Source organism: Macaca mulatta, chromosome 18 (genome assembly GCF_049350105.2).
Source record: "Macaca mulatta isolate MMU2019108-1 chromosome 18, T2T-MMU8v2.0, whole genome shotgun sequence".
Classification (NCBI taxonomy): domain Eukaryota; kingdom Metazoa; phylum Chordata; class Mammalia; order Primates; family Cercopithecidae; genus Macaca; species Macaca mulatta.
In genome coordinates, this window is record NC_133423.1 from 80,765,822 (window position 1) to 80,778,304 (window position 12,483).

General features: G+C 46.2%; 1 protein-coding gene across 5 annotated transcripts in view; it reads left to right on the forward strand.

The window, feature by feature from the left end:
- Nucleotides 1-12,483, forward strand: part of RAB31 (RAB31, member RAS oncogene family) — a 151,208-nt gene that overhangs the window by 89,450 nt on the left and 49,275 nt on the right. For all 5 annotated transcript variants that reach the window (NM_001266436.1, XM_077974641.1, XM_077974643.1 and 2 more), the window contains 1 exon segment: nt 12,201-12,272. In NM_001266436.1, the coding sequence (NP_001253365.1) occupies nt 12,201-12,272 (72 nt within the window).

Here is a 12,483-nt window from a genome sequence, read left to right on the forward strand (position 1 = left end):
AACAATCCAACTGGGATTTTGGTCAGGATTATGTTGACTTTGTAGATGACTTTGGCGTTACCTGCTCCTCAAACCTTTAAATTATTAATGATAAGCAAGTTGCCAGCTGTCTTTCAACTCTTTGGAATTTACATGTAGGTTAGAAATGCTGATCTCAGAGAAAAAAATTTTGAATAAAGAATTAGGTCAGGCACAGTGAATCATATCTTTAATCCCAGTACTTTGGGAGGCTGAGGTGGAAGGATATCTTGAGCCCAGGAGTTCAAGATAAGCCTGGGCAACACAGTGAGACACTGTCTCTACAAAAAGTAAAAAATTACCTGGGTGTGATGGTGCATGCCTGTAAGGGGGAGCCACATTCACATCCTGCAGGAGCCACGGTTTAATGCATGCAGTCAGGAGATCTGGGCACCCCAGGCTGTTCAGCCATACCACTTGTTCAACTCCTTCAGATTAACTTTGCAAGTGCCTGCCAGTCTGCCTGGTTTGAAAGGTTAGGTGTTTGGAGATCATGTGCCCAGAGGGCTGGGATGCACTGGCGCAAAGCTGTGCAAAATCGCTGGGTCTGAATGGATGCTTGAGAAAGCAAAGGAACTGGAGGCAGCAGATAGCCAAGGTCAAATTCAGGCTTCACAGACATCCAAAGAAACTCTTTTGCTCTCTTTCCTGCTTTCTTCAGGGCCCCAGCATCTATGGTCAAAAAAGTGGTTCACTATTCATAAGCTGTTAGTAAAGTCAGAGGAAATTTTGACCTTTGGAAGTTCTTGAAGAATGGAGCCTCTCACAAGCTCAGAATGAGCAGCTCCTTTCTTTTTCCTGCAGCCATTGGAAATGCAGGCCCGGCTACAACACAAGCCAGCAGCACACGCCAGCATCCTGCTTCTGACCTGCACCATCCCCAGCAGCCCATGATAGAACGTTTTTGTAGGCGTTCCTCCTCATGGGAGAGGAGAGAGTACATGCGAGTTTTTGCTCTCCTCCCCACCCCTTTCATAAGAGCACTGTGCTTTCTTTTCTTCTCTTTTTTTTCTTTTCTTGTTTGTTTGTTTGTTTTTCTTTTTCTTTTTTTAGACAGGGTCTTGATGTGTCACCCAGGCTGGAGTGCAGTGGTGCGATCATAGCTCACTGCAGCCTCGATCTCCTAGACTCAAGCAATCCTCCTGCCTAACCTCCCGAGTAGCTGGGATTATAGGCACCAGCCACTATGCCTGCTAATATTTTGTTTGTTTGTTTTTTGTTCAGAGACGAGGTCTCACTATACTGTCCAGGCCGGGATGACTGTGCTTTCAACCAATGCAAACTGAGATCCTGGCAAGGGAAATATTCCCTTCCTCCAGGCCTCAGTAACTCTCTTGAACGGGAAAACTGAGTGATGATTGTGTGGGGAGGAGACAGGCCAGGAGCTTGAAGATAGGGTTTATGCTGTTAAAGTGAGATAAACAGCTGTGGTGAGGGCCGTGCCTGCTGAGCTCCTTTAAGGAGAAGCCCCAGGAATCCTTCACTGAGTGGTTTACAGCTGAAGAGTTTCATTGATATTTGAAAATTGGTGCTGGAAACTACAAAAGCAAAGCGTGAACAGAGGTATTGGAGAGGGGCATGAGGGGACCCTGATGGCAGCTGAGCAGGTGGAGCGGGGACTGCCTCGGTCCACAGACGTGGCCCCTGGAACTGTGGTGCCGTTTGATGCGGGGGATGTGTGTCCTCTAAGAATATAGGAGTCTAGGTGCAGAACGGTCCTCCTGGGTGTCAGAATGCTAGTGACAAGAGAGGAGGAGGAAGGACCTGTCCATATACGAAGCTACCTTAGGGAAACACTGTAACTAGCTCTGCCCTGAGCCCGGGAGGAGGCCATGCTGGCAGTGAAGGACATGGCCTGGGCTGTGGGGACACAGAGGCTGGCAGAGGGGACAGCCTCAGAGCCGCGTGGACAGGCTTCTTCTGCTCACACACAGGCTCCTGCCCTGCCTCTTGTCCCTCGGGAGTTCTTTTGTCACTGGAGACCCTGCTGTTGCCCTTTGCTCTCCAGTGCGTGTCCCCTTCGTCCACATGCCCCCTCCTTGGTGGGGACAGGCTGCTCTGGGAGGGACACTGTGCTCGATGAACACCCTCCCAGGTCAGGCAATGACATTTTGCTGGCATGCGTTTTCGTCTGGGATGCCCTGAGTAGCTTCTAATTATGAGGCGCTGTCTGTGCCTCTTGGGTGGAGGCCAGGTTTCCGTTCTGCCAACTCTCAGAGGACGTGGGGCCAAGACACAGAGCCGCGGAGACAGGAGTTTCAGGGGGTCCGGAGGTGGATTTGCCGAGAATCTAAGAAGCACTTTACCTAGTTTTGTTTCCTCTCCTCCCTTCCCCTCCCTTCCCCTCCCTTTCCCTCCCTTTCCCTTCTGTCCTCTTCTTTTCTTTTATGGAGCTAATTTCCTAAGTCTGGCTAAAATACAGGAGAAAAGGCCTATAAAGCCTATGAGTGTCATTCTTGAATAGGAAATTAGCAAACAGATTTTGTTTGGTAACAGAAGAACCTGCTGCTGAGGTGCTGACAGCCTGTCCTAACAGAGGCAGCTGGGCTGCAGTGAGCACGGACCCGCCGTAGGAAGACCTCTGCGTCCACAGCGGCCCCATGGCAGGTGCTGGACTCCCCCTCACTCCAAGAAGAGGACACTTTTTGAGGGCGGGGACCTTGTTACCTTCTTCACCTTCTCTTTTTGTTTCTGATTGCTGCTATAACAGATTGCCACACACTCAGTGGCTTAAAACAACAACAGACTGACTCCCTCAGCGCTGTGAAGGTCAGAAGTCAGAAATGGGTCTCACGCCTGTAGTCCCAGCTACTTGGAGGCTGAGACAGGAGGATCACTTGAGCCCAGGAGTTCAAGACCAGCCTGGGCAACACAGTGAGAGTCCCATCTCTACAAACAGTTTTTTAAAAATTAGCCAGGTGTGGTGACATGCAGCTGTAGTCCCAGCTACTCAGGAGGCTGAGACAGGAGGATCACTTGAGCCCAGGAGGTTGAGGCTGCAGTTAGCCGAGATTACACCACTGCACTCCAGCCTAGGCAACAGAATGAGACCTTGTCTCAAAACAAGAACAAAACATAAAAAGATTAAAAAAAAAAATAGAAGAAGAAGTGCGTCTCGCTGAAATAAAATTAAAATATCTGCAGGCCTTAATCCTTGCTGGAGGTACAAGGGCAGAATCTGTTTCCTTGCCTTTTTCAGAGACCACTCGCTTCCTTGGCTTGTAGCCCCTTCCTCTGTCTTCAGAGCCAGAAGAGTAGCATCTTCAAATCTCTCTCCCACTACCCTGCCTCCCTCTTTCACTGTTGAGGAGCGTTGTGTGGACACTGGGCTCACCCAAGGAATCAAGATAAATGTCCTCATCTGAAGGTCAGCTGATGAGCGCTATTCCCCTTCCCATGTACCCTAACACAGTCCCGGTGACGGGGATTAGGACATGGACCTCTTTGGGGGGCACTATTCTGCCCGCCACACTCCAGTTTCTCTGCTGCTCAGAACAGTGCCTGCCACGTACTGAGTATTAAAACAGTGGTTACTGTTTGTTGAAGGAATGAATACATTTGATGTAAACCTGTGTCTTAATTATATCAACTGAAGCAACATGTCGTTTCAGAGAAGCAACACAGGGATGGAAAAAGCATGAAATTTGGAGTCAAGACCTATGTTCAAAGTCTTTTCCACCATTTAAGAGCTGTATGTCTTTGGGCAATTCACTTAACCACGCTGAGCCTCAGTTTTCTCCTGTGAATAACAGGAACTGTTCTGTCTTGTCTCCCTGGCCTCACAGGGTTATTGACTTTTATTACGTGCATTTGGTCATTAAATATTTGTTGAGACCTTGCTGTGGTCCAGATAGGGTTTCAGGGAGGGGTTCTCAGGGAGGCTGGCAGTTGATGAAAGGTGCGACAGAAGTGAGGAGGGGCCTTGAGGATGCTGGCGGAGGAGGGTCCAGGCTGCCGGAAGACATCAGGGAAGGTGCGGAGGCTCAGTGGACCTGCCTCTGGGTTCAGGGAGCAGCGAGAAGGCTGGGGCTGGAGACAAGCAGTGGAGGGGCCCGAGAAGGGACCAGGGCTCACCCAAGAGGCCACATAATGGAACTTGGCTTTGATACTAGGTTTGAAGGATTCTGAACAGGGAAGTGAAACAATCGGATTTATGCGGGAAGAAATCAATCACTCTGATGTTCAGTTAACATAAGATGATGTCAAGTATTTGCTTCAAAAGACTCCACGGGTGGGGATGGAGAGGGAGGTGAGACAAGGTGGAAACCGGTGTTCCAGGTGTTCGTGGTGATCTTGAAGCCAGGGGATGAGAAGATGGAACTTCATTATTCTAGTCTCTCTTCTTGTGGATGTGCTTGAAAATTTCCACAGTAAAAGTTAAAAATAAATACTTTCTGTGGTCAGCGTAAATACCATCATCCAGCCCTTCAAAACAGGATCTCTCTGGTGGCTGTGTGGCCAGTTTGGAGCTCACTGGATATCTGAAGGCTCTCGTGGAAACTTTGGACGTCCAGTCCAGGCAAGACGAACTTTGCTCGGACAGGAGGGAGGCGCAGCTGCGTGAGAGCTGGGGCCGGGTCTGAAGGCCGCGCCGGCTAGCCTGGGTTGGCACACAGCAGAGTCTGGAGCTCTAGGCGCACTGTGGGAAATGAATGACACAGTATGTGTCTGAGTGCATCTGGTGTGATGGGGCCTGTTCGGAGGCCTCCTCAGGGCTGTGCAGCGAGGATACTGTCCCGCGCTGTGGGGTCTTGTCTTGAACGTGGTACGCTTACTGTGACTCTGAGGCTAAGGACAGGAAAGACCAAACCAACCTGGGCAGAGTGGAGAGAGGGCAAGACGAGACCAGCTTTCTATGATCGCCGTGGCCATCCTGGCTTTCCCCACAAATGCATAGCACAGTGGCTGTGTATGATGCAAATAGACATACCTAGGAGTGGGGTGGGGCTTAGTTCTGGAGTTTTAGGAAATTCCCCTTGTTTGCCAACACACAGGACTATGAACTGAAGGTCACTGCCCTTGGACAATTTCATGGGTGGGAAAAAATGCATTTCTACAGCATATTAAATCATTGATTTCTTTTTTATACATTATTTTAGGGATTAGAATATTCTAGTTCATCACATTGTCTTTTAAAAAACACTAATCCAGGCCGGGCACGGTGGCTCAAGCCTGTAATCCCAGCACTTTGGGAGGCCAAGACGGGCGGATTACGAGGTCAGGAGATCGAGACCAGCCTGGCTAACACGGTGAAACCACGTCTCTACTAAAAAAATACAAAAAAAACTAGCCGGGCGAGGTGGCGGGCACCTGTAGTCCCAGCTACTTGGGAGGCTGAGGCAGGAGAATGTCGTAAACCCGGGAGGCGGAGCTTGCAGTGAGCTGAGATCCGGCCACTGCACTCCAGCCTGGGTGACAGAGTGAGACTCCGTCTCAAAAAAAAAAAAAAAAAAAAAAAAAACACTAATCCAGCTGGGTGCAGTGGCTCATGCCTTTAATTCCAGCACTTTGGGAGGCTGAGGCAAAAAGATCACTTGAGTCTAGGAGTTGAAACCAGCCTGGGCAACGTAGCGTGAACTTGTCTCTATAAAAACTTAAAAAAAAAAATTAACCGGGTATGGTGGCACACACCTGTAGTCCCAGGTACCTGGGAGGCTGAGATGAGAGGATGACTTGAGCCCAGGAGGTTGAGACTGCAGTGAGCTGTGATAGCACCACTGCACTCCATCCTGGGTGACAGAGTGAGACACTGTCCCAATCAATCAGTAAAAGTAATCCATGCCTTGCTCCCACACCGTTTTTGTGGAAAGATGTTTGGATGTGTGTTGTGTCATTTTCTGCTAAATGAGGCTTGCGGCACATCTTGTCAGAAAGGAGTCAGGTGCTCATCGGGTCTGTTCTAAAACCCGGCTTCCTCCTGGTACTGTTGCTTCAACCCTTGGATCCCTGAGTGCTGAGAAAACTTTTTGACTCTAACAACACATTCAAAGAAAAATGAAAGAAAGGGAAAAAAAGAAAAAGATACCCCCTCTCATTGCAGAAGTAATGTATCATGAGATAACAGAAACTTTTTTGAATAATTCAGAAATCACAAAGCAAGTGGTGGTTTGTCTGTACTGCCATTATTTAGAGAGAACATCTTAACAGTTCCATGTATCGTCTCCCAGCCCCGTTTTATTCAACTCTGCATACACTCGGGTTTTAGGACGTCCGAGTAGGCATATTAACTAGGCCACTGCTTCTCTGTGGAGAGAGAGGGTCTATGTAAAAGTCGGAAGCATTCTTCTGAATGGCACAGAAAGAACATTCAGTAATGTGTTTTTCCATTCAACTTTTGCCAGCTGAAAATGTTGAGAATTTCAGGAATTTTCTTCTACCACTTCTGTCTTTGTTTGAATCCCAGTGGACCTTGGGCTCTTTTTGGCACTTGCCCTTGACTCTCCCTGATGGTGGTCTTGCACCTGACCGGCCACAGAGCAGCATAGGCGCCCAGGCCAAGCCTGAGCGACTCAACAGGGACAGAGCGTCCTCTGGAAATCATAATACAAAGCCCATCACTCCGAGTTCCTGGACCTGATGCCAGAGCATTCTGGCTTGGATAATTCTCATCTGGGAGGCAGAGCCCAGCTGGAGCTGTGCTTGTTTGGAAACTTCATGTATTTTCCACCACTGCCCATTCCTGACTTGCAGGATTTGGCTGCTGTAGAATTTACAATGCCACAAACCTGCATTTAAGGAATGTTGCCTGAGGCAGAGTGGGTGGTCTAAAGGATTAGGAGATTTCCTGGAATAGGACTTTCCACTGTGCTGCTGAGGGGTGTGTGGTTGTGTGTGCGTGCGTGTGCGTGTGTGTGTGCGTGTGTGTGTGCGTGCGTGCGTGCGTGTGTGTGCGTGTGTGTGTGCGTGTGTGTGCGTGTGTGTGTGCGTGCGTGTGCGTGTGTGTGTGTGTGTGTGCGCGCGTGCACATGCACGCACATAGGGCAGTACAGGATGGGAAAACAAGAGACGTGCGCTACAGGGAAGGCGAGAGCCTCCATCCTGAGCCTGTTTTCACCTTGACCGCGAGCTCTGGACCGTTGTCCCAGAGCTGGAAAAAACCTCAGCTTCGTCTCTGACCCCACCCACTGCACCAGTTTCACAAAATAAGAAAAGCAGGATAGAGCCAAGCCAAGCCTCAGGTCTCTCTTTGAGTCCAGTTCTCTTCACTGCCCCTCAGGTGGGTCCTGATCACACTAGGTCCCTAGATATTAATAAATACTACTTGAAAAAAACCCAAAATAAATAGGTTTCTTTACTGTAGAAAATTTTCAGATCCTTTAATGCACTAATTATGCTTTGTAAACATCCAGGGAAGCATTATTATACATGGTGTTTCTCAAACTTATTTGGCCAGGAAACCTTTTTTCCTGGCCACCTCCAGGTGCTCTAGTGTTCTGCAGAAGACCCTCAGGAAAATACCACACTAGGCTGTCTTGCCTCGTGTGCCATTTGATATTTTACAAACACCTAAGTCTAATTGCTGCTGGATATTCCATCATATGGCTAAGCCAAAATTTATGTGTCCATTCCTTAATTGTTAGACATAGAGATTGATTACAGTTTTTCAGCATCATTGATAATTCTCAAATGAATTCTGGTTACTTTGTAACCATCTCTAATTATTCCTTACGAGGCAGAATTGTCAGATCAAAGTATCTGAACATTTGCAAGATTCTTGAAACATTGTCCAGCTGCTTTCCAGAAAGGTCATGTTCATTTATTTTCTGCCAGCTGCTGGAGGTGGGGCAGGGTTAGTGTCCATCTGTGAAAGCTGAGCAGTCTGAGAAGCTCCAAGAGCTTGAAGAAGGCCATTCCCTTCTCCCCCACCGTAGGGACCTCCAGCAATTAGAAAACAAATAATCACACACACTAAGGACATAAACAGCTATTTCTTTTGAGGAGACACGCTGGGTTTTCACAGTTCCCTGTGCTGTTTCTAAATAATTGAATGACATCTGAAAATTTTCTCAACATTTTAATTTGGTCTTCTAGATGTTTTGTTGGGTAGTCAGAGAAGAAGGGATTTTGAATTGGCATCTGTTGTGCTAATTTTCAAATAACCTTTCAAGGTAAGATGTAAAAATAAAGCTTTATCAGCCTCCTGTGACTGTGAACTTTATTTCTAGAAGAATCTTTTTATGTGAGCATTCCATCAGTCTTAATTCTGACCCCACAGGAATTGAATTATGTCATGTTGAGTACTGAGGCTGATTGTGGTGCTTTTGTTTTATATTTGTAAGGGGGAAAAGTATATACGTTGTAGACTAGAAGTGATTTATCCTTTTTGTCCTCCACCAAGATCATCCTTTGGTCAATGCATTATTGGGTTTTGGAACTGAGACGTGAACTTCTAACTCATTAAAACCCTCAAGTCCCCAGCAATAAAGTCAGTTAAGTGGCTTCACCAACAGATTTATTTCAAAGTGATTCCATTTGGAGGAAGGAAAGAATGAGTAATGCATTATATACCAAGATCTCTTCAATAATTCATGAGACCTCCACACACCAGTGACCGTTTTAGATTCAGTTCATGGTGTTTTAGCCTAAAATGAACTCTCTCTGTCTTAGAAGACACCCGCAGTGTGCTCCTCTTTGAGCTTGAGTCCATGAATGTCTTTACTTTTGGGAAATAAAGTTTGCATTGACTGCTACTTTGTGTGTTTATGTGAACCACTCTTATATGGAGACTATTTTGAAAAAAATGGGCATTTTGGATAATTGGGGTAAAAAGAGACTGTATCTGCAGTCCTTACGCTTTGAAAAGTAGGAAAGTTTCAAAAAATTTTTACTTTTTCCTCCCTTTGGGCAGGAATTCTGGTTTTGTTTTTTAAGTTTAAGGAGTAGGTTGCCAAATGGTGAGTTAAAAATAGATTTATGGATGCCTAATAATTATGCCAGACACAGTGTTGGGCAGTCAGTGAGTATGGAAAGGCACACATGTGACAAATGTCGCTGTCCCCAAGTGCATTCCGGAATGGGGGCAGTGGGTGGGGCCAGCCCTTCGGCATCTTCGGCCACCGGACAGTTCAGCTGTGAACTCCTTGGTTCACCCTGAGCTTCGTCCAGGCTTCTCCCTTCTCTGAAACCCGCAGAGGCTCCAGAGTCCTTTCTCTTCAGGGTGGAGACCTGCATGGAGGGATGGAGGCAGGGAGGGTGGCCCACTTCCTTTCCACACTGTTGTGAGTGCCTCACTGGCATTCCTCAGTGCAGTAACAGGGAAACCTGGGGACTCAGATTATTTCCAAATACCATCATTTCAATTTGGCAAGTATTGATCCAATGATGAGTATCGTGGGAAAGAAAATAATGAGTTAGGGTTTTGTTGCTTGCCAGAAAAGCTTCAGGATCCACTTCTCCTTCCTCCCTGCTCTCTCCCCGCTGCCCAATAAAAGCAGCTGCTTTGTTCAAAACTTAAAAACCATATTACTTAAAACTCATTGTAAAAAATTATGCTATACAGATGCTTATAAGGAAAGTTTAAAATCACTGGAAATCCCACCTGTTAAGATTTAGAGGAACCTCGTGTTATTCCTGCATACAGAGACATACTCTCACACACATTTTACCCTACATTATATTATCATATAATAATAAATTAAGTACATAATAAATGATACATTATATGCTATATGTGCTGTTTGAGACTATTTTTCATCTAACGGTATGTCAAAGATATCTTTTCCTGTAAATAAAAATCATCATTTTAATGTCTATAGAATATCATTACATACATATATGTATTAATCTGTGCACAAAATAACATAGACTGGGTGGCTTAAACAACACCCGTTGATTTCTTACCATTTGGGAGTTGGGAAGGCCAAGATCAAGGTGCCGGCATATGCAGTGCCTGTGAGGGCCCCCTTTCTGGTATGCAGATACTCACCTTCTTGCTGTATCTCACATAGGGGCAGGGCGGGGAGGGAAGAGAAATCTGGTCTCCTTCTCTGCGTATAAGGGATTGATTCCATCAGTGACCTCATCTAATCCTAATTACCTCCCAAAGGCCCCACCTCCTAATACCACCACATTGGGAGTTAGGGTTTCAATACATAGATTTTAGGGGAGACACAAACATTTGGTTCATAACATTATACCATGAGTCAATTCCCGTTTGCTCCCGTATGCAGCACAGGATGTGTCTTCCTGTGTGTGATGGTCATTCCAGTGTATGTTCCTCTCAGTGGAATTGCTGGGTCAAATGGGACACACATTTCAACTTTTGATTATGTTACCAACAGTTGCTCTGAAAGAAGATATTCAGCACATTCCATACAGAGTATGTGTGCCTTCCTTCTGAAACCTACACCAACACTGAACATCACACATCTTTTTACGATGTAATCATTTATAAGTGTCGGCCGGGCGCGGTGGCTCAAGCCTGTAATCCCAGCACTTTGGGAGGCCGAGACAGGCGGATCACGAGGTCAGCAGATCGAGACCATCCTGGCTAACATGGTGAAACCCCGTCTCTACTAAAAAATACAAAAAACTAGCTGGGCGAGGTGGCGGGCGCCTGTAGTCCCAGCTACACGGGAGGCTGAGGCAGGAGAATGGTGTAAACCCGGGAGGCGGAGCTTGCAGTGAGCTGAGATCTGGCCACTGCACTCCAGCCTGGGCGACAGAGCAAGACTCCGTCTCAAAAAAAAAAAAATCATTTATAAGTGTCTCCTTATTTTTACTGCTGTTCCTCCAATTCTAATTGAACATGTTTTAAAATATTTATTGGCAATTTATGTCTTCTGTGATTTACCTATATCTATGTCTTTGTCCATTTTTCTATTAAGCCATCTTTTTCTTACTGACTTTCAGAACCCCTCCAGGATACTTTTTTTTTTTTTTGAGATTGAGTCTCACTCTGTCTTCCAGGCTGGCGTGCAGTTTTGCAATCTTAGCTCACTGCAACCTCTGTCCCCCGGGTTCTAGCGTTCCTCCTGCCTCAGCCTCCCGAGTAGCTGAGATTACAGGCATCTGCCACGCCCAGCTAATTTTTGTATTTTTAGTAGAGACGGGGTTTCACGATATTGGCCAGGCTGGTCTCAAACTCCTGACTTCAGGTGATCCTGCCTGCCTCAGCCTCCCAAGTATTGGGATTACAGGCGTGAGCCACCACACTCGGCCCCTCCAGGATACTTTTTAATTTAAAAAAAAATGCAGATTAAGACTGGACCCTTCTCCAAAATACATATGAAGTGCATGCATTCTGAGACTAATGAGCTCCCCTGTCTGGGGATGAACGATGCTAGTGACCAGCGGCACTTGCTTTGTTAACATTTTGGAATGGAGCTCCTCTGCTGTCTTGTCATTTGTGGACCTTAGGTAGGTGAGGAAGCCCCACGTTGGAGAGGTGGCAGCCCTCCAGACCCGAGGCAGCTGCTGCCAAAGCTGCCCTTGCTGATTGGTCTTCATTAACGGCTCAGCAAGGGTCCTGTGATCTTTGCCAGTGTTCCCTTTCCCTCTCCTTGCCATACTTCTTTCCTTTACTGCTGCATAATTCTAATGAGATTGCCCTGGGTCGGTCAGTCATATTGGAGAAATGATGAGCAGCAGAGAAAAGAACATTCACAAGATGGTAACATTTAAAATAAAATTTGTTTTTGGCTTTTACCCAAGAGTAGATTTCATGGTCAGTAAGCCACAAGTATATATATGTGTTGATGAGGAGGAAAATGTCTTATTTAATATGAACCCTGGGGCTAGGCATAGTGGCTTAAACCTGTAATACCAGCACTTTGGGAGGCCGAGGCAGGTGGATCACCTGAGGTCAGGAGTTTGAGACCAGCCTGGCCAGCATGGTGAAACTCTGTCTCTAATAAAAATAGAAAAATGATCCAGATGTGGTGGCGCATGCCTGTAATCCTGGCTACTCCGGAGGTCAAGGCACAAGAATCGCTTGAACCCAGGAGGTGGAGGTTGCAGTGAGCCAAGATTATGCCATTGCACTCTAGTCTGAGTGACAAGAGTGAAACTCCATCTCAAAAAAATAAAATAAAATAAAGAATAACATGAACCCTGGAAAAATTAGATGGGGGAGGAATTTAGGGATCCTATAGGGATGATGTAGGATAAAACTTTTATGTTTAATTTGGGATTGAATAAAGTCTGTTCACTTTGGCCTAAAACTGTTCATTGTTCTTAAACAGTTTCATTCATTGGCTCCCATGTACTATCGAGGCTCAGCTGCAGCTGTTATCGTGTATGATATTACCAAGCAGGTAAGACTGTCTCCTTCAGAATTTAGATGTCATTTATGGTGGTTCTCTCTCTTAGAGAGACTGAAGCAAAGACGTCACTGCTTGCGTCTTCCCAGTAGCGTGCCACTATATATTGAGTTTATTTCGTGTATATGTAACAAAGCATCCCATATTTATCTGCTAAATTAAACAACAATGACCATTCATTCTTAAAATTGACTGTAGAGGCAAA